Consider the following 23,598-nt stretch of genomic DNA (forward strand, 5'->3'; position numbering starts at 1 on the left):
ATTTCACAGAAAATATCTGTACTGTTGACAAATATTTGTTCTTATGAATTTATAAATAGATACCTCATTTCTATTTCAGTCATCAAAACTACTCATATAAATATTTCATCTCTAGGAAAACTAGTGTAGTTGGGGAATTCAGGGACTAGTTACTAGTTAGGTTTGATTTCAAGCAAAGAAATTACTGTATTGAACTTTGAGAGATTTGAGTAATTTCTTCTTTCCTGAGCTAAAACACTCCCCTAATATTAAAAGATTTCAAATATAATTTATAGATTAAACATTAAAATGAGTTATTATACTAACATTTACAGTCACCTAAGAACTTATTTTCCAGTTTGTAAAATATCAAAGACATTTATGGGCACATCATTTGCCTTTTGAGAAACTTAATATTTGTGATACTCTACAAATGGGTCAATTAGTTGATTCAAATAAATTCATTTTCAAATTGAAGGCATTTAACTAACTGAAAGTTTTTACAGTTTCATTTTATTTCATTGGTTATTGTTTTGTACATTATGAGAGAGTTATCTGTCATGTTTTTTTAAACCAAGAATTTTCATCTTTAGTTAGTTAGGGACCTTGAAGGAAAAGATTCTAGAGAATGAATATTGGAGCTATTCAGAAATACTATCAGAATGTAGTCTGCTTGGATCTGTGAGCCTTGAAAGACATAGAGAAGAAAAATTAAAAATGATTGAGACTGAGTAAAAAAACATGAAATTGGTTTTAAAAAATTTAGCAAAATAAATAAATGATTTGCAATCATAATTTGCATAGTGGTAGCAACTACTAAGCATTTGATCTTGTATTTATATGCTAAAATCAAAGCTGTTGTGACTACTATTTAGATGCTATGTTTACCCCATCATTGCATTTAAGTTTCTAAAATTACCTCCATTGTCCATCCTTAGGTATAAAAGACAAGAAGCCAGACCGCGGTACAGCATTGGGCTAGAGCAGGATGAAACTTACATTCCTCCTGGAGAATCTCTGAGAGACTTAATTGAGCAGTCTCAGAGCTCAGGAAGTGGATCAGGCCTCCCTCTGCTGGTATGAAAAGAACATGACTTGAATAGAAAAGGAAACGTCTATTGAAAGGAAATGTCAATAAATACATACAAGGGTTTCATTTTACTGAAATAGATAGGCGGTGGATAAGGAGAAAGATCCATGCAGTCACTTGAACATCAGATCTTAGATACAGGGCTTCCTGATAACATTTTGACATATTGAGGGTAAGGTGATTGTTTTTTAATGTAGTGTATGGTTACAGCCTGGACCCTCAGACATTCTGATAAAGAGAAGATTAGAAAATGTTAAACGTGGGGCCATCTTCCCTCTGTTTTCGGTGAGTATAGCATTACTGCACTTTGGCCTGGCTTTTGAAGACAAAAGTATGACATCCAACTGGGATCTGCGTACTTTACAAAGGAAAAGGGCTACGTTTCAGCTGCAGGGCTTATGTTTCAGGTTGAAGTCCCAGCTTTTCCATTCAGTAGAGGTCTCATTTTCTGATGGTCAGTACTGTTGACCTCGATGAGAATATATTCCAAACCCAAAGCATGTGCTTTAATAAGAAAAGTGTTTGATTCTTTTATGGACTTTGAAAAAAGATGGTTGGGATTCAAGAAGGAAATAATGTTAATGAAAAATGCATTCCTTAATAAACTCATAAGATTGATTTTCCTAGACTTCATGGTCTGGTTCTGACTTTGGATAGCCTGTTTACTTCATTCATCTGATGACCTTTTATTTAATAAGCAGGAATTTTAAAACCAGGCAGAAAAACAACTTATGCAGCTGTTTTAATCATTGTGATCCAAACGATGGTGCTTAAGATTTAAAAAATATTTTTGTATAAATTCTAATGATAGCTTGGTTTCTTTATTTTAGAATTTAATTAAATGTGTTGTAAATATAACTTATATTTGTAACACTGTAGCACTTTATCTATCTGTCTATCTACCTACCTACCTATCTATCTATCATCTACCTATCTGTATATATGTATATAGATAGATTTTTGGGAGGAATATTGGGGTTTAAACTCAGGGCCTTGTACTTGCTAGGCAGGTGTTTTACCACTTGTGCCATACCCCAGCTCAAAGTAGCATTATACTTTATTTTAAAGGAAAAGTACAAACAGTAAATTCCCATTTGCTATTAATGAATTAAATGCTCCTGCTGCTGTTGTGGGAATCCATACTACACCTTAATATTAATTTGTTACTTATTTCACTAACACAGTGGGAAAATTCATGCTTGATATATATTGATATGTACCTGATATGTACGTGGACTTAGTGATTTTTTTTTTCATAAAATATCAATTTCCTTCTTCCTCAAAAATCAGTAATATCATAGAGTTGTAAGAGTTCAGATAGTGGATATTTTTGTTCTCTGTGTGTGTTTGACATGTATACATACATAATAATACCTAGCATATTTTTAATATATACACAGTATTCATTTAATAAATACTAACATGTCATTTATGCTTTATTTATTTCACCTTTTTAAGGAACAAAGGATAATTTCTTTAACTGAATATTAAATGTAAGCGAGTAATCTTTTGTGAAAAATCTTTGTCATGTGGTTTTTTAATTTGTCTTTTTGTAGTGTTGGGGATTGAACTCAGGGTCTCATTCTTCCTAGGCAAGTGCTTTACTAATTGAGCCAAACCTCCAGCCCTTTTTGCTATAGTTATTTTTTAGATAAGAACCTTGAGTCTTGCATTTGCAGTTTTTGCCCAGGGCCTTCCTTGTACTATGAGGCATGTGCCACCACTCTTCGCTTGTTTGTTGAAATAGGGTCTCACTACCATTTTGCCTGTGCTAATCAGGAAGCAGGAACTTCCAGATCACTTCCCAAGTAGCTGCAATTACAGGCATGAGCCACTGCACCTGGCCTCCTCATGTATTTTTAATTCAAACTTATTAAACAAAGTACTTCAAGTTTATATTTGTGTATAGAGGTGTGATTGTGTGTGTGTGTGTGTGTTTTGCTAATTCACTGATACAGTAGAGAATATAGAGCAAATTATTTCCAGCTACTGCTTTCTACTCTCCAGATATTTTCAGGACTTACATATTAGAGAGCAACAGATATCAACCACTAAATAAAGGTGACAGTCCTGGAATAGTGATAACTTCTTATAAAACCTAATCCATTGTCTTGTATTTAGTGCACATGAGGCAGTTTTTGTCATTTTACCATCACAGTTACAGCAACTATATGTTACAGACATACATCACTCAGCTTTTCATTACACAACAAATACCTGAGATAATCAACTCACGGAAAGGAAAGATTTACTGTGGCTCACAGTTTTAGCTTTAGTCTGTGACATTGGGTTGGCCCCCTTGTTTTTGGCTTGTGGCAGCAATCATGGTGAGAGTGCATGATGGAACAAAAGCAGTCACCTCATGTCCCAGAAGCAAAAGAGAGAAAGAGGAAGAGTCTGAGCTCCCATGTTTCCTCAGCTCTTTTTCCTCAAATGAGCCAAAGTCCTCCGAGGAGACCCCGCCTTTTACAGTCTCCACCTCCTTCCGGTAGCACCTAGTTGGAAACTAAGCCTTTGGACCTTTGGGCATTTAAGTTCCAAAACTATAGCAAACCGCTATAAATTTCATTCATACAAATTTTTTTAAAATTTATGTCTTAAGAATATTATGTTAAATGAAAATTTACATACAGAAAGATCAGAAATGTTTGCTGAATCAAAAAGTTTAAATCAGTTTTAAAGTTTTTCAGGTCCTATTTTCAGTTCTTTAGATGTTATCATCTCAAAGTACAAGTATGCTTTTAATTTCTTTTTTAAAATTTTTTATTATGCTGTGTTCATTATACAAGAGGGGATTTGTAATGACAATTCCGATTAGGCTTGTATCGTACGTTAGTTTCATTGCCCCATCATCTGTCCCTACTTCCCTCCCCACCCCACTTAAAACAATTGCAAGTGGTTTCTTTATTATATAGTGACACATTATCTTTTGATAGGTTGTTCCTAGTCTATTGAAGATTGCAATGCTGCCAGTACTTTAATTAAAGAAGATACATTATCATTAGAAAAGAAACAGATGCAAAACTATTTATGGTAGGAAATGTGATACAGATTTACATGAGCAATGCTTGGTAACATCTGTAAATTGAAATACAATATATCTTTAATAAATGGGGACATTTCCTCTCAAGGGAGTAATTTAACTACTTGTGTATTTGGCTCCCAGCTGCTTAGTACTCTTGATGTTTCTGTCACCTTTTTGGGGACAGAACTATACTGGAGGTCACTTCATATAGCATGTGTGACTCCTGAAGGGAGGAAGGCCACTGTGCATAGAGTAACTTGCTTATTTCCATCTGACTTCATGACTTCATAGCATATCAGTCAGGCTTTTATTTTGTCATCATTCTTTTAAGAAAAAAAAAAGACTATCTTTTTCTAAAAGGCTTTCAATCTGTTAATTAGTGCCCATTAATAGTTCTGGCAATTGGTATGGTTCTTGAATTGATAAAAATCATTCATTACGGGAAAACAGAACCAGCTTTAGTTGGTAGACATCTGTGGTAGTCAGAATAACGCCCCCCTCCCCGCGCTCCATGTCCATGTCCTAATCCTTAGAATCTGTTATGTTGTAGGGCAGGGTAGACTGACAACTGCTAAGTATCTGACTAAGATGACCTTGTTCTGCAGTACCTGGTTTGGCTTAGTGTAATTGCACAGTTCTTAAAAATGAAAAAGCAAAAAGAAAAACTAAGTTAAAAAAAGGACATCTCTCTACAAAGCATACATTCCAGTCTTCTGACAGTATGTTACTAGAGTTCTAAGATAGTGTTGCTATCATTTTTTAAAAATTATTCATTTATTCACATGTGCATACATGTTTGGGTCATTTCTTCCCCCTGTCCCCCTCCTTCGCCTACCCCCCAGCCCCCTCTCAGTTCCAGGCAGGTCCTGTTCTGCCTTTATCCCTAATTTTGTTGAACAAAATCACAAGCATAATAAGGAAGATAAAGCATTTTTGCTAGCTGAGTTAGGGATAGCTATACAGAAATATTCCTAGCATTGTTTTCATGTACACATGTGTTACGACCCATGTTGATTCAGCTCTTACGACCCATGTTGATTCATCTCTAACTGATCTTTACACTGGTTACTGATCCCCTTCTCATGATAACCTCTGTTGCTTTAAGGTTTCTGTATTAGTTCCTCTGGAGTGGGGACATCAAACGCTTTCATTTTTTTGGGTTTTCTACCTATTTCTATAGCTCCCATATGTGCTCTCCCCTTGTCATGTGATCCAAGTCCAACTACATTGCTGCATTTGCCCTAGATCTAAAGTCTGCATATGAGGGAGAACATATGATTTTTGGTCTTCTGAGCCTGGATGACCTCACTCAGAATGATGTTCTCCAGTTCCATCCATTTACCTGCAAATGATAAGATTTCATTCTTCTTCATGGCTGAGTATAATTATCAGTAGTGGGGCACCTTGGCTGTTTCCATAACTTGGCTATTGTGAATAGCACTGCAATAAACATGGGCGTGCAGGTGCCTCTGGAGTAACCTGTGTTGCATTCCCTTGGGTATATCCCCAGGAGTGGGATTGCTAGATCATATGGTAGATCTATGTTTAGATTTTTAAGAAGTCTCCAAAATTTTTTTACAGAGTAGTTGCACCAGCTTGCATTCCCACCAAGAGTGGACTAGGGTTCCTTTTTCCCCACCTCCTAGCCAACACATGGTGGTGGTGTTTTTGATGATGGCTATTCTAACAGGGGTAAGGTGGAATCTTAGTGTAGTTTTGATTTGCATTTCCTTCATGGTTAGAGATGGTGAGCAAATATCCTTATTTGCAGACAATATGGTCCTATACCTTAAAGACCCAAAAAACTCTACCCAAAAACTCTTAGACACCATAAACAGCTACAGTAAGGTGGCAGGATACAAAACCAACTTACAAAAATCATTAGCTTTTTTATACACCAACAACGAACAAGCTGAGAAGGAATATATGGAAACAATTCTATTCACAATAGCCTCAAAAAATATCAAATACCTAGGAGTAAACTTAACAAAGGATGTGAATGACAAGGAGAGTTGTCATTGTTTTGAGACAGGGTCTCAACTATATAGCTCAAGCTGGCCTTAAATTCAGTGTCCTCTCTCTTCCTCCTGCCTGCTGGGATTACAGTGGTGCCCCACATCCTACTATGCTAGGTTCTTTATGTTTGTCTTGTAGATTATGTAAATTACTACAGATATTTAGCCCTTTCAGTCATGGAACCATTAATAAAGCACAAATCCGTAAGTATCATGTATGTAGAGACATTTAACCTTGATACCGTTTAACTCTCATATTTTTTTCTTTGTGTCTATGGTACTCTGTAATTCTTCAGAGTTGTTTTATAGCTTATTACATAACTTTCTAGCTTGTTAACTTTCTCTTACTAACTTTTCTCTCTAATCCACTGTTTTGCCTATTCATTTTGTATTTTTTGTTATGACAACTGTTCTACTTCAAAAGTATAATTTTCAGTAATCTATTCCTGCTTGCTTATTTTTCATTTGCTCTATATCTTAAATATTTTGTGTATTTATTTGGGATTCTATGTTTGAAAATTCAGTGCATAATCTGAAGGAGTTAAATCCTTTGGTGTTGATAGTGTTGATTCTCATAGTGACGGTTTCCTTTTGTTTTAAGGAATTTATCCTATAGGATCTTCTTTCTTTTTCTCCCTCCATTTTCTTTGTTCCCTTTTTTTCTTTTCCCCTTAGAGATTTTTTTTCTATTTCTTTGTGATTTCAACAGTTTCTTTCTTATGTTTTACCCATGATTAAGTTGTGTAATGGCAAGAGTTCCATCAAAGAACTGTTGTCACACCATAGTGTAGAGTGGAAAGTACTCTGCAAATGATTTCTTCAAGAGAGGATTTGTGTTTGTTTTTGCTGAGTGCCATGGCATGCTATTGACCTAGAGCAAATTTAGTACTATTTGGTGGTCCAGCTTTAGGCTGAAGTCCTTGGCTAAGTTTCTCTACTTTCAAAGGGATCAAAGTTTAGATTCTGAATCCCAGTGCTGGTATTATTCTCTGCCCAGACAGCACCCTGCCTTTTGTATGTGCTTGATGCTTACCCTGCTCTGGGCTCAACTCCTTCTCTTCTACACTCTTGTCTTCCCCTTCCCTCTCTGAATTCTTGTCCTATCCTGTCTTCTCTTCGCTTTTCTTCTCTTCTCTTCTCTTCTCTTCTCTTGTTGCTTTCTTTCTCCTGCTCTGAGATTTTCATTTCCTGTTTGTCCAATAATGTGTTACAATTTTGTTTTGTTTTGACTAGTTACATGTTGGCAAGAGTTCCTTCAGAGTATCTAATAAAACATTATAGTTATGGAAGTGAAAGTATTCTGTTCTGCCAGTTACTGGGAACACATTCAGATTTTTTCTCTATGAAAATTGTAATAGGGGGAATCAATTATTTGATAATTTGAAAGTGATATTTGAGAATTCAGAATCAACAGCCAATCTCAAATATGTTTAAAAGAACAACATAAATTAATACAAATAACATCTGTATGAAGAAAAATACTTACTAAATATATTTTGCATGAAGTAATTATTTCTTCTATGGATTAAAAAAAAAGATGAAACAAATCTGTAGTGCTGCAAATACACTAACAGAGTGTTTTGGGATTTTACAGGTCCAAAGGACTATAGCTAAGCAGATTCAGATGGTGAAACAGATTGGAAAAGGTCGCTATGGGGAAGTTTGGATGGGAAAGTGGCGTGGCGAAAAGGTAGCTGTGAAAGTGTTCTTCACCACGGAGGAAGCCAGCTGGTTCAGAGAGACAGAAATATATCAGACAGTGTTGATGAGGCATGAAAACATTTTGGGTGAGTAGAGTCTGTATAGCATTGTTCAGGGTTTCCTAGCTTTCCTCTCTTTCTGTTAACATGTGCATATTAACTCATCTGTCTAGACCTGTTAGGAAACAGAATTTTCTTCTTGGCAGGGGCCCAAGAATCTCATGCATCTAATAGAAGACCTCACAGGAGGAATGACGAAGGCACTTCACTGAATGGATGCTGGGCTAGAAATGGAACACTCTGAAATGCTTATGCTTTAGAAACAGGAAATGTAAATGTAATAGGATTTCTTGGGGGATTTGAAGGAGCATATTTTTGTTTAATTGTTTTGAGAGTTACAGGCATTTTTATTTGCAGGGTTGATGTATATCAAGAGTTTATGTTGAGAATTGTTTACTTTTACTTTTCTGAGGCTAGACATGATCTGTTCAGATCATTCAAGTAGAAGGAACAGAAGCCAATCAGAGAGGTGTATGCCTTGACTCAAGCCTTTGTTTTGTAAACAATGTCTTATGTGTAACTATAATATCACAAAGCAATTTAAATGTCAATTTCTGATCAGAAAGATCATGGTTTTAGATTCAGACTCTTAATCTATCTCTGTCCCTAAAATTTTGATTACCTCTGATTGGAATTAGTAATTTAATACTGTCATAGGGGCATAATCGGAAAACTAAGTGAAATGCTAAACAAAAGACATCTATGGACAAAGAATGGTATTTGAGAATATGAACTCTTCCTGAGTCTGTTCAGAAGACACCTCCACTCCATTTTATCTTTTTTCCTTTTAGGGTTCATTGCTGCAGATATCAAAGGAACTGGATCCTGGACCCAGTTATACCTCATCACAGACTATCATGAAAGTGGCTCCCTGTATGACTATCTGAAATCTACCACCCTAGACACTAAATCCATGCTGAGGCTGGCTTACTCTTCTGTCAGTGGCTTATGTCACTTACACACTGAAATCTTTAGTACTCAAGGCAAACCAGCAATTGCCCATCGAGACCTGAAAAGTAAGAACATCTTGGTGAAGAAAAATGGAACTTGCTGTATAGCTGACCTGGGCCTGGCTGTTAAATTTATTAGGTCAGTATCAAAGTGAACAAATATACTGTTTATGATTCTTTTCTATCACTTTATAGATTCTATATTCTGTAGCTCTGTGCACTTCTAAGTTATTTAAATAGAGGAAAAATTTCATTGGTTCCAGCTTTGTTTGAGGGAAAAATACTACCGATATTTTCTTTGTAATACCATGTGTGGGTCAGTCCTCTTGTTTCTGTGCTCCTCAGTGATCTGTGATCTGACTTAGGAACTATTAGATTTGCAGCTCTCATGAAGCGATCTGAAAAGAGATAGTTATTAATGCCTGGTAACCTGTGGTCAGAATTCTGCATAATATCTGTAAGTAGGAAGGAGTTTTAGGAAAGGTGTACTGGTTATATAGTGATAAAGGCAATGTTTTTTATGTGGTATAGGAAAGATTACTCATATAGGTGTTTTATGACAAATATTAGAAATTAATAAAATGCAGCTGGTATTCAGCACTATTTTACTATGGTTTAAACAGTAAGTAAAATCCTGGGCACATAAACCAGAATAGGTTGTATGTGAGTTCCTTGGAGTGACATGGGTAGCTTCTGCGCTGTGAGAAGGGTTCAGGCCCAGTAGTTACAACTCTGATTTTCCATACCTTCTCTGTAATAAGAGTAGCACCTTTTATCTCCAGTGTGATTTAATGAGAGTAAATAGTTCTTCTATTTTGAAAACAAAACAAAAAAATGAGTTTTTAAACCACTGGTGTAGAGGGATCTTCATGTAACTCCCTTTCAATTTAGCTTTAGCCTTTATTACATCATTGGATCCTCTTGTGGATTTTTTCCAAAGAAGACTCCATAACATGTGGACAAGGGCACAAAGGAAAAGCCACAGAGATAATTAAATGCTTGGAAAACAAAACCTATGAGAAAGGACTAATGAGTTGGTATATTTACCTGCAAATAAAGGCTGGGGTATTATTTAAAAATGGACCCTAAATATATGAAGTTCATCACCATTTAGAGATAGCAGATTGATGTTCTTGAACTTTAAAAACAAAGCAGGGGAGGTAAACTAGGCTATGAATTTAAGCTAGAAATATGAACCTCCTGCCAAAAAGGATTATTAAATAATCCCCTCTCTCTTCTGAATTCTTTCTTATAACCTGCAATGCTTTCAAGTCTCTTCTCCAAAAAGAAAAAAAAAATGATCCCATGATACTTCTCAGATTACTAGCCTCTACCTCCTTTCCTGCCTTTTAATAATTTCCAAAGAACAATCTGCTTTCCTGTCTTAGTGATTCGTATTGTCTTGTAACTTGGCTTCTGCTCCATCCTCTCCTGATACTATTTTATTGAGAGAACCTCTAGTGTAAAAGGAAAATGAGTTTTCAAATCACTGATGCAGAGGGATTCTCATACAGCTATCATTTTAAAAAGTCAATTAAGCTCAGCCTTTATTACATCACAGGACCCTCTTGTGGATTTTTTCAAAGAAGATTGTAGCAAGTGGACAAGAGCACCAGAGGTCTCATCCCACTGCCATCCCACTGGCCATAGTGCCCAAGCCATTCTACCTTCTTCTCATGATGTGGGGTTTTTTTTTAATTTCCTTTCTTCATATGTGCATACAATGATTGGGTCATTATTTCCCCCTTCCCGCCCTTCCCCCCCCCACCCCCTCGCTTCCAAGCAGATTCTGTTTTGCTCTTATCTCTAATTTTGTTGAAGAGAGAGTATAAACGTTAATAAGGAGGACCAGGGGTTTTGCTAGTTGAGGTAAGGATAGCTATACAGGGAGATTCTTGATGTGTTTTTATATTCCACATTTCTTCTCTTTTCACTGGTTCTTCTCTCTTTGGCCTATTAAATGTTTTCCCCCTGTGAGATTTCCTGCTATCTGCTTTCCCTTCTAGTTCCTACTTTTATTGATCCATTTGAAAACATGAGATTTATAACATCTTCCTTTGTTCCCCAGTTCTTGATTTACTCAATTGAATGCATTTTGTTTTCATGATATTCCCACTTATATGGCTCATTGAGCCCTCTATACCATTTTTCTAGATTCTGGGCACTTTGCAGGTACATCTTCATCTTTCTACTTTCCAGTCTTTTCTACATGCTGCTGCAGGATTCATTTTCTTGAAGAATAACTTTGGACATTGTCATAATTTCATAGTTTTCTGGTGACTTTGGGTTCAAATGTAGTTACAGTCCCGTGACGCAGTGGTTCTTTCTTTTCTGACCCTGGTCTATTCTTTAGCCCAATCCCCACAATACTACTTACCTTTTGCTACATTTTTTTCTGAATACTTTGTATTTCTCACACCCTTAAGTGTTTTAAACATGCTTTTGTTGTTACCTAAACATGCACACAACCCTTCTGTATCTAAACTACTATAGACCTTCACACTCTCCACAAACAGATATCTCCTGTTGGTATTCTCTTACAAATCTGGTTTTCAGTCTTCTTACATCCTTCAAGTGACCTGTACATATTATCATGCATTTCTTGCACTGTTTTATAGTGGTCATTGATTCATATCTGTCCTTCTTTATGTCTTGAAGGTAGATAATGTGTATTTTTCAAATTTGCATCCCCAGTGTCTTTCTAGTGATTACTGTTGCTTAAAATTTTTATATAATGGATAAATGAATGATTACAAATGGACTACAGAAGGAAGGAAAAAAACCCATCTTATCCTAGTTCCAGAGATTCTACACATTCTGGCTCAAATCCACCCTTATTAGTTTTATATTTTACAAAATTTTGCAATTTGTGTGCTTCATTTCACAAAATGGAACTACTTGTGTTTTCTGTTTATATTGATAAGCAACTGCCTTCCTTTTGATTGCATCATCTCTACCTTGGAACATCCCTGCTTCTCTATGAACCTTAATTCAATCTCAGAGGTGCCTCTATATCACTGTATTCATCCCCAGTTAGAAATAATGATACTCTCCTCTGTATTCCTGTAGTAATTTCCTGGCCTTTGTCTTCCTCATATTATAATTATAATTATTATAATATAATTATCCTTCAGGTATTTGGGTGTCTTGAGATCAAGATGCATGTCAAATTCAACAACATACTTCCCATTTGATAGTGAGTTACCTAAATCAATAATTGATACCACATCTTCTTTACTGACCTTAAAACAAAGAAAATAAGTATCTACTATATTTCTGAAACTTAGTTCTGCTTAATGTAAGGAGAGTGAATTGAATGGCCTTTCAAATCTCATATAGACCCTTATTCTGAGAAGGGGGTTACTGCTTAAAGGGATAACTCAGTGTCATTTGGTATACATAGGCTGGATCATCAAGGGAGGAAATAGTTGAGGATGCTGGCTCAGGTGCTGGTTGCATAGAGTCAAATAGCTGGGGACCATTTGCCTTTCTGGGTCTCAGTTTCCTCTTCCATTAAATAGGAAGTTGAATTTGATAACTTCAGAGAATCTTTTCATATTTCTATTTGTATGTGTCAAAGTTTGTACTTCAAACTCGGTTTATATGTTTCTTTGATTTCCTATTTCATTTTGTGTATGTGTGGGGAGGGGTACACACATTTGCAGATGTTTAGAGAGTTTTATTGCAAGTGGAGTAGTAGTTAATCCAGTACTGAATTTTTAGACTTCATATATGAACTTCCTGTGAGAACTTAATCTTTACTCTAGTGTCTACATGGTGGAGTGTTACTGTTAGGCTTTTAAGTCATGTCTGGGAGGTTCCCAGGGAAGTTGAGAGCCACAAAAAGACCTGATGGTGCCTCGGAGATTTCCTGCTCAAATAACTTTTTTCCTTGTATTGGTTCCTTTGTGCATTCCTTAAAAAATGATGTCAGTGCTGATGTATTTCCTGCTCAACTGAGATTTAATTCAGGTGATGTCCTGGCAGACATCACCATTACTCTGATTTCCCTCGGGAGGAGAAAACAATGACACACATGAAGTGCTTTGAAGGAACTTACACAGCTTTTCATGTTTCACTCTGGAGGATAAAGTAACCTCTCTGGTACTTGGAGTGTCAGAATAAAGTAGTTTCTTTGGGAGAAAAGAAATAGATCAGGGCCTCTCAGCTATTAAATTTTAAATAGAAAACGTACAGTGAAGACTAGGCTGTTGCATGAATCTCCTAATGGATGATTTTAAAATTGCCCAAATACAGATGAACTGAGTGGCCCAGCCCAGTGGGTACTGAATTTCCTGAGTTCTTCTGATGTCATTTTCTGCACTGCCTTTGGTCTATATATTTACTGTTGGGTTTTTTTTTTTTTTAAGTGACAAGGCTAAACGACTCACTTAAGTCACAGAACTAAGCTCATTAGACCCAGCCAAGGTTGCTGCAGCCATATCCACTTTATACTTAAAAGTTCTGAGTTCTGAAGATTTGTTTCTAAGAGTTCTTGGTTTTAAAGCATAGCAGCACTGAACTCTGGTGAAAAGTGCTGCAGAAACCTTACCCCATTGGTGAGCATATGACTGGGAAGAGTTCAGTAGAGCAAATTGGTTTCACCGTCGAAGACAGGAACCTACAGAAAACACAGGGTGCGCACAGCTCTTCATAAACTCTTGAGAATCTTTCACACTTTTGGAGGGTAGTTCTAGATTTTTAAGATGACTTAATACTCCTGTGTGTAGTTAGTTTCAAACATCAGTTACAAGTCGCAAGCAAACCAATGGCCTCTCTAATGTCTTCTTGTCCCCACTTAGCCTTTTATGGTACAGTTCTTATTTTTCTTAGATAACTGAAAGTATAAAGTGTTTGTTTCTAATGTCTTTCTCTTTCTATATCCATTTTACCTTCTTTTTCACTCTTCCCCTCTTTTTTCTCTGTTTTAAGCATCAAAAACTTCCAGGAGAAGGACCACCCACAGGAGCCAAAGGCTCAGTGTGGTGACGCCCCCTGCTATAGCTCACCACCCTCTTCTCTTCCCAGCTCTCCTCTCACTGCCCCAGTAGACTCTGCAATCCCCTTCATGAAACTCTTATCCAGTGTGTGGTACAGTGAGGAATGTGCACTGTTCTCAACCAGCTGTGGGGTTTTCCTTTACATAACCCTTCTTGCCACAGTTCCTGGTGTGGACTCAAAAGCTTTATTAACACATGAAGCTTACTTAACATGAGAAACATTCTATATAAAAAAAACACTGAGAGAGATATATATTTTCAAAAAATCACTTTATTCCCTGCCACCAACCTAACAATTTTTTGCCCATTCAGCACCAGAGTATGTAAGTCAATACTGTTCACTGAGTCCTACAGGGAGCTCATGTTCCATTCTCCTACCAGCTCAGGGTCCTGGTGGGAGGATCCACTTTCAGCTTCTATGCAGCTGTGACTTCCCTTTCCCAATCACGCCGTACCTGCAGTGCATTTAGGCTACACCAACCAGTGCTGCTGTACCAAGGGGTGTGCTGGGAATCCCATCCACCCAGCTGCAGGCACTTGGGAGGGACTGTCAGTAGATACTTAAACCTGTTAAAACTCTACTTTTTATCACTGTTTTGATGTTCTAAATGAAGTCAGTGTTAAAAAAAAAAAAGATCTCCCATCATCCCCTCCTTGCTATGTCCATACCTGGTATCTTCACTCACACACACACATACACACACAGTTTCAAAGTCTTCTCCCTTGCCTTTGAAGCAATAGCCTTGAAAACTCTGACTTACTTTGTGTCCTCCCTTGGTTGGAAGGACCACTTGGACCACTTAGGAAGCTCTTTGGTAATCAGTGTTAATCTTTCTGGAGAAGAATTTACTTGAAATCCTTTATTTTATTTTCTTCAAATTATGTTTTTATTTTCTTCCACTTCTACTCAAGTCTGTATCTTAATGGTGCTCACATAAATATGGAAAACAAGCCCTGTGGGCTGTAGTGGGAAAATTAATTATGAAAGTATGACTGGGTAAAATTATTCTTACAATTCTCTGAACTCTTTTCTTCAGTCATGACTCCTTTGTGCAAGTATTTCCAACCCTTTTCCACAGCAAAGGAGATCAACGATTACGTTTCTCTGACATTTAATGTAGCACCCATGTTTCTGAATATTTTCAGGTCTCCTTGGCAGAAACTCATCCTTTTGGTAATTTTGTCCAGTTTATAAATTGCTTTTTTATCTTCAGGGACCTATGCCTATAACCTCTTCCTAAATCCTCGAAATGTACATGTTCTGCTTCCTGCTCCTGCTGGGTTCTTTTTACTTATGATTTATTTAGTAATATATTGATATTTATAATGTTATAAACATACAGAACAGTGTTTTTGAAGGAAATCTGCATAACAATTTAATATAAACACGTATTTTTTTCTGGTCTTTCTTTTTTAAAGAAATAAAATGTTGAAGATAGTCTGATAATATTCTCTTTCCTATTTTATTCCCTTTTATCCCTCCCAGAAGTAACTAGTATTATATTTTCTGCTTATAACTTTATCATTTGACTATATATCTGTGTAACTGCTATAGAATGTATAATTATATTCTGGATTTTGGATTTATTTTCTCTGCCACCATGCCTTTTCTACAATATACATCTCTTCCTGCCAGCCTTCTTCTTCATCCCCCTATACTTTCCATGGCAAAGGGAGCTAGAACAAGTGACCCTTTCTGCTTCCTTCTTTCTTTTTGACCCTTTCCTTCTGTTCCACCGTTCCCTCTTCCTATGTGCATTACACCAGCAGATTCTTATTTTCTCTCTTTCTCCCTTTATTCTTGGTGCCCTAGTGTTAAATCTATTCATTTCTATATTTGGCCTTGAAGGTTAATATGAGCTCAGTTTTTCTCTGCCATTATTTGAGAAGAAGTAAAATGATGTTACTAAAAGCCCAAGAAATGTAGTTTAATTACTTTCAAGCATAGCAGTGTGCCTGAGGAAAGAAGGGGTGGAAGTATATGACTTAGAGAATATGATGCTTTAGACTATCAGACATGCATTACTTATAATCAGCATGCTTGTTGTTTAAACATAGTGCTAACAGCATAGTAATCTTTTACAAAATTAATTTGCTCACCAAAATTCTTATCCTCTTGGATATTGGTACTTTCTTATTTCAAGGCCTTTATATATCAGAGATTTTTACATTTATCTTTAAATTATCCATTGTAAAGTTTACTGTAAACAGTCCTTCTCCTTCTTTAGTTGCCTGTCTTGTGCAAGATACAGTATGAGCAGTAATGGATTGGGGTTTTCCTCTCTAAGGATATGCCAAATGATTATGGCAGATGTTTGGAGCTCAAAGGAATTTATAATCTTAAATTGTAAGATATTTATTCAAATACTAGTAGAGAGAATATTTTTCAGATACTCCTAGGGAATTTGTTATACAAATACTACTGTAAGAGGTATTTAAGCTGCTGAAAAGCACTGACACTTACTTGGACCCAAGAATTAACTAAAAGTAGGAGAAAAGTTTGGCTGCTCTGACTCCATTTCATTCCTGTCATCCTTTGCTCTGAGCCATTCTTTCCTGAAGCCACCTTGAAATCAAGGAAGAACAGAAATTATTGATATCATCTTTATGACAAGGGACTGAAATTATACTTAAAGAACAGTGGAAACTTGCAGGTCAGACCAATGCCCAAATGAGGACAATTACCTATAATGATGAGCCTGAACCCTGGACCAGGAGTAATCATCTCATAAAAACCAGATTGCTCTGCTCAAATGATGACAATAATAACTTCTCCGGAACTGGAATCAGAACTGAGACAATGACCAACCAGGCCACACCTGTAACTGGGACTGTTTAACTATGCATACCTTTTGCCCCTGCCCTAATTCTTGTTTATTTAAAGCTACAGCTTATGACACCTGTAACTGGGACTGTTTAACTATACATACCTTTTGCCCCTGCCCTAATTCTCATTTATTTAAAGCTACAGCTCATGTCCGTTTCCTGAAGAAGGCTGAAGATGTGCTGAGTGCTTACTCTGCCTATTCCCATGTGTGTCCTGGGCTGTGTAATAAATCTCCTTTCTGTGCTCTTCACTGTATCTCTTCATCTGGCATTTAGGGGTGAGTGGCTGGACCTGACATATGGAAGCCTAGGAGTTTGGACCTCAGTCCAAAGTTCTGATTTCACTACTAGGGAAAATACCAAGTATGGAAGAAGAAGTCAAGGAAGAATGACTTGTTGAGCTTTCCTGGCTTGTGGAAAGACTTGTTTTCTTTTTGTTGTTGTTGTTGTTTGCTGCACTTGATGGGCCTTCAGAATCCTTGATTATATGCTTTTGCAATATTTGAAGGATAAAGAGTTAAAAGATGACCTGTATGTAGTCTAGCCATCACAAATTTAAATACTGTCATTAGGTATTCAAGTAAACGTTAAGGAGCTCAGTTAGAATGCAATTGAATTGTCCAAACTCTTCACTGAGTTTCTGTGGTCAGAATAGCTCTTTGGTCTTTCTAACAGCACTCTTGGCTTACCTTCCCAATATACATTCTGGAGTGTAATTTAGGCTCTTAGCTGTCTTCTTGCCATGTTCAAACCCCTGTGTTTTGTTTTTCTGCCTAGAACTGAGGATTCCTAACCTAGGGCCACCACTGTCTTCCTCTAGTGGCTAAAAATGATAAATTATGACACACAGATATATTAATGAATGTCCTTCTGTGTGCTCACATGAGAGGTGTCTATAGGTAGAATAGGACGAGGAAAATTACTTCATAAGTGGAGCTGGAGCTTTTGCAGCATCTTTTCAATCTGACGTTTTTCTAGCTTACCATCATAAGCCTGTTCTTCACACTGTTCCCTCCCTCGACATCTGCGATTTCGATATGTAAACATCATTTTCTATCATGTCCTATGGTAAATACTGAAAATTAATATTTTGGCATTTTTTCCTACTCTTAGAAAAGAGCCTAGGACACTTAGCCCTATGTTTGCAGATGGTAAAGCATACCTACCCACTGTTGACTTTTTTTCATTTAAAAATTTCCATTATAACTTTTAGGAACATAGGCTCCTTGTTGCTTCTCGAAAGCTCATAAGGGGCATACTAAATACATGGATGACATGTCTGTTGGAAAAGTTTTAGGTTAAGGACTTTAACTGAAGGTGAATTTTAAAAGGTTCTAGCTGGGTGCCGGTGGCTCATGTCTGTAATCCTAGCTACTCAGGAGGCAGAGATCAGGAAGATCTTGGTTCAAAGTTAGCCTGGGCAAATAGTTCACAAGACCCTATCTCAAAAAACCCTTCACAAAACTAGGGCTGGTGGAGTGGCTCACGGTGAAGGCCCCAAGTTTAAGCCCCAGTACCATAAATAAATAAAGAGTTCTAAAATGAAGCTTTATAGTTACAAATTGGTGAATGTAAACAACTTTGAGATAAAGAAGGATGTCTGTTATACCTTACAATTTCCCACATGATCCTGAATGTTTTATGTTTTAGTAAAGCATGAGACAATAAGATCAAACCCAGGCTTTGTTTGCTTGTCTTGGTTTTGCAAAACCCTACTGGATTTTGTAAATAATTTTGGTGATAATTGTCTACGTCAAACAGACAAATGTGATATTTGATACATAAATCTGCTTTCCGTGTTAAGGAAAAGCAGTATATAAATACTTGAACGGTAGCAGAATGTGACTATGGAGGAAAAAAGCACTTTCTGGGATTCATGAGGTAGGAAGGCTTATCCAAAAGCTCCAGCTTAATAGTGAGTTTTTGTACCATTTCTGTTTCATAGGTTTTTCTGTTCAACATAAGGGCTGTCACTTTTTCTTATTTCCTTTTCTTTCTGATATGGTGTAGTACCTGTTGAGCATCTAATATATGCCATGTTCTGTGCTGGCAGGGATGTTACATGCTTCATTTAATCATAACTTTGTGTCCAGCAGTTTCAACGTGGGCTCAGAACTCAGGCCACCTCACCGCACTGAAATGGAGGCTGCACCTTGCCATGCTGGCGTTCACCATTCATTTTCCCCAGTCTGTGAGAAGCAACAATAAATTGACCACACTGTAAAATTTTCATAAAACTAACGATATTCCTTTCTTCTGTTTTTTTAAAACTAAATGTCATTTGTTTTATAAATAGAAAGGTTTTTTTTTTTATACTGTGTTCTTCCTTGTCATAGTAAAACATTTGCAAGTCTTTATTGGCCCTTTTCTTCCATTCTTTCTCTTTTTCAACTTATTTATAGGTCAAAAAATGTAACAAAACCTCGTTTAAAAATTACTGTTTCAGGGTGGGGATTGCTTAGTGGTAGAGCTTTTGCCTAGCATGTGTGAGGCTCTGGGCCCCAGCACTGGGGAAAAAAAAAAGAAAAGGAAAAACTTTAAAAAAAACAAAACAAAACATCATGTCTCAAACAAACCGTGTTGAAACATATCAATTGTAAGGGCAAAACTTTTAAATTACAAAGAGAAGAAAGGTATTTTTTAAGTATTTAGCAATAGTTGACTTTTAATTTGATCTAGTAATGATAAAATTTTATATGTTGTGGCTTCATTCTGATTCAGTCTTATCTGCACTGGGTTTTTATCTGTGAATATTTGACACAACTTTTGGGAAGCAATGTTTTTCCAGGAAATACTTATTTCTTGAAGGGTTGTTCTTTCCTACCTTTCTCTAAAGCCCTTCTTCAAAGAAACACCTGGATGGTTTATCATTTGCTGGGCCTCTTCGATGCTGATAATGCTTTATTTTACTTCTTCCTTAGTGATACAAATGAAGTTGACATCCCACCCAACACTCGAGTTGGCACCAAGCGCTATATGGCTCCGGAAGTGTTAGATGAGAGCTTGAATAGAAATCACTTTCAGTCTTACATCATGGCTGACATGTATAGTTTTGGACTCATCCTTTGGGAGGTTGCTAGGAGATGTGTTTCAGGAGGTAAGAAACAGTGAAATCTTTGAGAAGCTACTATGTCAGACACTGCAAATCCTTTCTTTCTGATCAGAAAAGTTATCATACTGTGTATAAAATCAGGTATCTTCCCCCTGTCCCCTTATTTATGTTAATGTAGTCACAGCCCTTCCAGGAGACAGTCCACATATTAGTCTTTGACTGCCTCTCTCTCTACCTACTAGTGAAGAACTCTTCCAGACACACTGTTGACTTCCCTGCCTTTTGAAAGATCACCCTCAGCTACTCTGTGTTCTCTCACTTCTCTCTTGAGCTCCTTCTCCAGCAGTCCTCCAGGAGGTCAATCCCTTTCCTACCCCTCCTGCTGCTTCTCAAGTATCTGAGGAGCCCAATTCCCAGCCCCAGTGCTCCATTCTTTTGTGACTTCCTCTGCAAAGCTGACCCTAGAGATGAATGTAGGGGGGTGTGGCACCCATTCCTTAACTCCCCCATTTCTTTACTTTCTGTAAAATTTCCTTATAAAGCAATTTGACAACATTAGATTTTATCAAAAGAAATTAAGCATCATCATGATGTTATTGTTTATGTTAATTTTTCTATAAGCACAAGGAGTCCCTGATGACATCAATTATAATTAATGATGTCCTTAAATATACAAAAGTATTGTTGCTTGTACTGTTTTTATTATCGCTGCATAATCTGTTTTCTAGTAGATTGTACCTTCTTTTAAAGCTAAGAAACTGAATCTTAGGTTCTTCTGGATCAAATACAGAATATACCTTGTATGTCACTCTGCGCATGGTTATGCTCATTAAAAAGCTTGATTCTGCTGCTGTTTCTCATAATGGCCAATTTAAACTCTTCAGGAAAATGTGAGGTGTCCCAGACTGCAGTGTGCATGTAACCTGTTCTGGGAATTGTTCCTGTACCCACTATTTATTATCTGTGACATCTTGGGCAAGTAACTAGACGTTTGTTTCTCTTAAGAATGAGGCAAATTATTGGTTTACTTTAGACAGTTGTGAGTTTTCAATGAATGTAAAGAGAATTAAAACTCCTTGGCATATAAGTAGCACTCAATACATGTTAACAATATGTATTATTAATTTTCATTTTGGCTAATGGAGCCACAGCACATGTAGATTCAAATTTAAGTAAAGCGAAGAAATGTTTAATTAACAAGCATTCCTAATACAAAAAGATCATAAATGTTATAATGCCTTCTAATAACCTTGGGACTTCTAAGCCCTTATAAGCCGTGTGAAATAGAACACATTCTCCTTGAAGTGAGAGAACTCTTGTCCAGGGTTAAGTTAAAGCAGGCCGTTTTCTCTAACCACATACTAAATAAATTTCTCATCATAAGAATGAAATAGAAAAGAATTAACCAAAATGCAAATTGACTAATTGCCTCTGTGCCTTGATTTCCTGTCTTGAGAAGAGGAGAGGAGACTATTTGTGAATAACCTGCTCATACTTAATTAAGGTATATCTGTAGAAGGTAAAGGTATAACAGAGTACATGATTGCTTTTCTAATTATGGTTGCCTGAACATCTAAAGCAAATAGGTCTGCAAACAAGAAGCCTGCATTTGAAACCCTGTGGGCCAAATACAGGAGAAATGTCCCTCAGTTTAGAAATGAGATAGCTTTATGTACAAGGCAGTGCCTTAATCACTTTGCTAGGGCTATCTTTGCATATGGAGATTTGATAAGTGTCTCTACAGGAGATTGACTAGGTCCTCAGATGATAAAGTACCTGCTCTGCTCCAGCCCAAGTTCATGGCTTTAGGCAAGTTACTTAACCCTTGAACCAACTTTCCTTATTGTGGATATATATTATTGTGTCATACAAGTATTTTGAGAATTTAATAAGATAAACTATATAGCATACCTACCTCCATGCTTAGTATATAGTAGGCTCTCAACAAATGAATTTCATGTTTTTTCTAGAGAGGCATTCTCTAACTTTTCCTTTATAAAGATTTTGGGAGATTTTTGGGCTTACCTTTCTAGTCCACTCTGTTAGTGATAGAGACACAACCAGATAACCAGATGCAGACATTTCAAAATTTGGAAGGAAGGAAGAGAGGGAAGAAAGGAAGGAAGAGAGGGAAGGAGGGTAGATTGAAGGAAGGATGGAAGGTTAGTTTCAAAAACAGAGTTAATGGCAGCTCACATGGAAATTTTTGATAATTTGGCTGCATGATAAAAAGAAATGAGTAAGGCCTACAGTTCAAAACCATACTTTGATTAATTCATAATTTTATATGGTTGGCTTTGCCTGCGTCTGTTGTAGTTTATGTCACCATCCATCTATCTGTCCATCCATATAATGGCACCAGCATTATACACCAAGGAAAATATGAGATGAATTAAATAGGTCTGATCCTTGCCATCAGGATGGTCCTTGGACTATTGTCTTGAGGATTAGAAAGGAGGAGGAACTAGTGAGATCTGCAGTGTATTGGGCCCTGTGCCTTTATATCTTATATACTGAGATAATGGAGCACAACAGATAATACATATTACTGTACTGTGTAGTCATAGCAGGTGACCACAGATCATTTACAATTTATGAGTTGGAATAACATGAGAAAACTTTGTACCTTCTGGTTCTTCATTATTTTATATGGGTTTAAATTTACAAGAAAGGACATAACATAAGACCCCAGAGTTTGCCAGAATAACCCCTCAGTGAATTTAATCTGTCAACTTGATGAGCTCATCATTTTCAGGTGAAAAGCACTGACATTTCTATAGAAGATGATTTAGGATAGACTGGAAAGATTGTTCAGAGCAGCACCCTCTCAGTATTTGGGGACAGGGACTGCTTAGAATTACTCTGAGGAATGCCTCAGATAAAGTTTAAAAAATACACACAAGTAGTGTGGATAAAAGTAGAAATCAGCTTTTAGAAAAGATGAAATGGAATAGAATTTATGCAGAAAAGTTAAAGAGAAAATAAAAATCTTCAAACAATATTCAAACCTAAAATAATCATGTTTAGTATTTTTGGTGTATCTAATTTTCACATATTTAATGCGTAAACCTATTCTTATGATTAAGCAGAAAAAATTTAAATCTGACATTTTGTTCAAGCAAGACACACTTCCAAACTTAGGATATTGATAATCTCATACTATAGTAATAGAAACACTGACATATTACATTGTATGAATTTATGATGTGTCTTCCAAATTTGCATTGAGATTTGATGTAGTTTTCTAAAGTTTGGTTTTTCTAAAACTTGAATTAGAGTGCTCATTTAATTTAACTTGTAAATAGATTTGAAGACCTATGATAATGTTTTTCATTATTTTTTTCTAAGTTAGATTAAGTACCACTTGGATAAAATTTTTTCAGGATTTACTTTGTTGTTGTTGGTTGGAACTTGTGTCTAGTACTGATAGCTATTTCCTTTAAGAACAGTTTGTGTGTTAGAGTTCTTTCACAGAAAATAATAATAATGGAAATACACTTTCAGGTATAGTGGAAGAATACCAACTTCCCTATCATGACCTGGTGCCCAGTGACCCCTCGTACGAGGATATGAGAGAAATTGTTTGCATCAAAAAGTTACGCCCCTCGTTCCCCAACCGGTGGAGTAGTGATGAGGTAAGGCTTGAGGCGGTCGTGTCCCTACAACTGACTTGCAAATGCACTGTTCCTCTTTGCCAAAATTCCAGATACTCATTACTGACACTCCTCTTTGTTTTGGTGGTGATGATAATGTTGACACATTGCAGTAAATTATGTGGAGCTATGTGTGGTATGGCAAATATATTGAGTGGGTCAACATTGAGACAGATAACATTATTTCATTTAGTTGTGAAGTCTCATCGTTTGCATAAAGGCTGTTAATTCCTTCTGTATGTGTTTTA

At 36.6% G+C, this 23,598-nt stretch overlaps 1 protein-coding gene across 8 annotated transcripts in view; it reads left to right on the forward strand.

Annotated features, from left to right (window-relative positions):
• Nucleotides 1–23,598, forward strand: part of Bmpr1b (bone morphogenetic protein receptor type 1B) — a 312,069-nt gene that overhangs the window by 283,184 nt on the left and 5,287 nt on the right. For all 8 annotated transcript variants that reach the window (XM_074041397.1, XM_074041400.1, XM_074041401.1 and 5 more), the window contains 5 exons: nt 918–1,056; nt 7,704–7,896; nt 8,661–8,958; nt 19,567–19,742; nt 23,202–23,332. In XM_074041397.1, the coding sequence (XP_073897498.1) occupies nt 918–1,056; nt 7,704–7,896; nt 8,661–8,958; nt 19,567–19,742; nt 23,202–23,332 (937 nt within the window). The remainder of the gene's footprint in view (nt 1–917; nt 1,057–7,703; nt 7,897–8,660; nt 8,959–19,566; nt 19,743–23,201; nt 23,333–23,598) is intronic.

The sequence above is a fragment of the Castor canadensis genome, chromosome 9 (genome assembly GCF_047511655.1).
Source record: "Castor canadensis chromosome 9, mCasCan1.hap1v2, whole genome shotgun sequence".
Taxonomy (NCBI): Eukaryota; Metazoa; Chordata; class Mammalia; order Rodentia; family Castoridae; genus Castor; species Castor canadensis.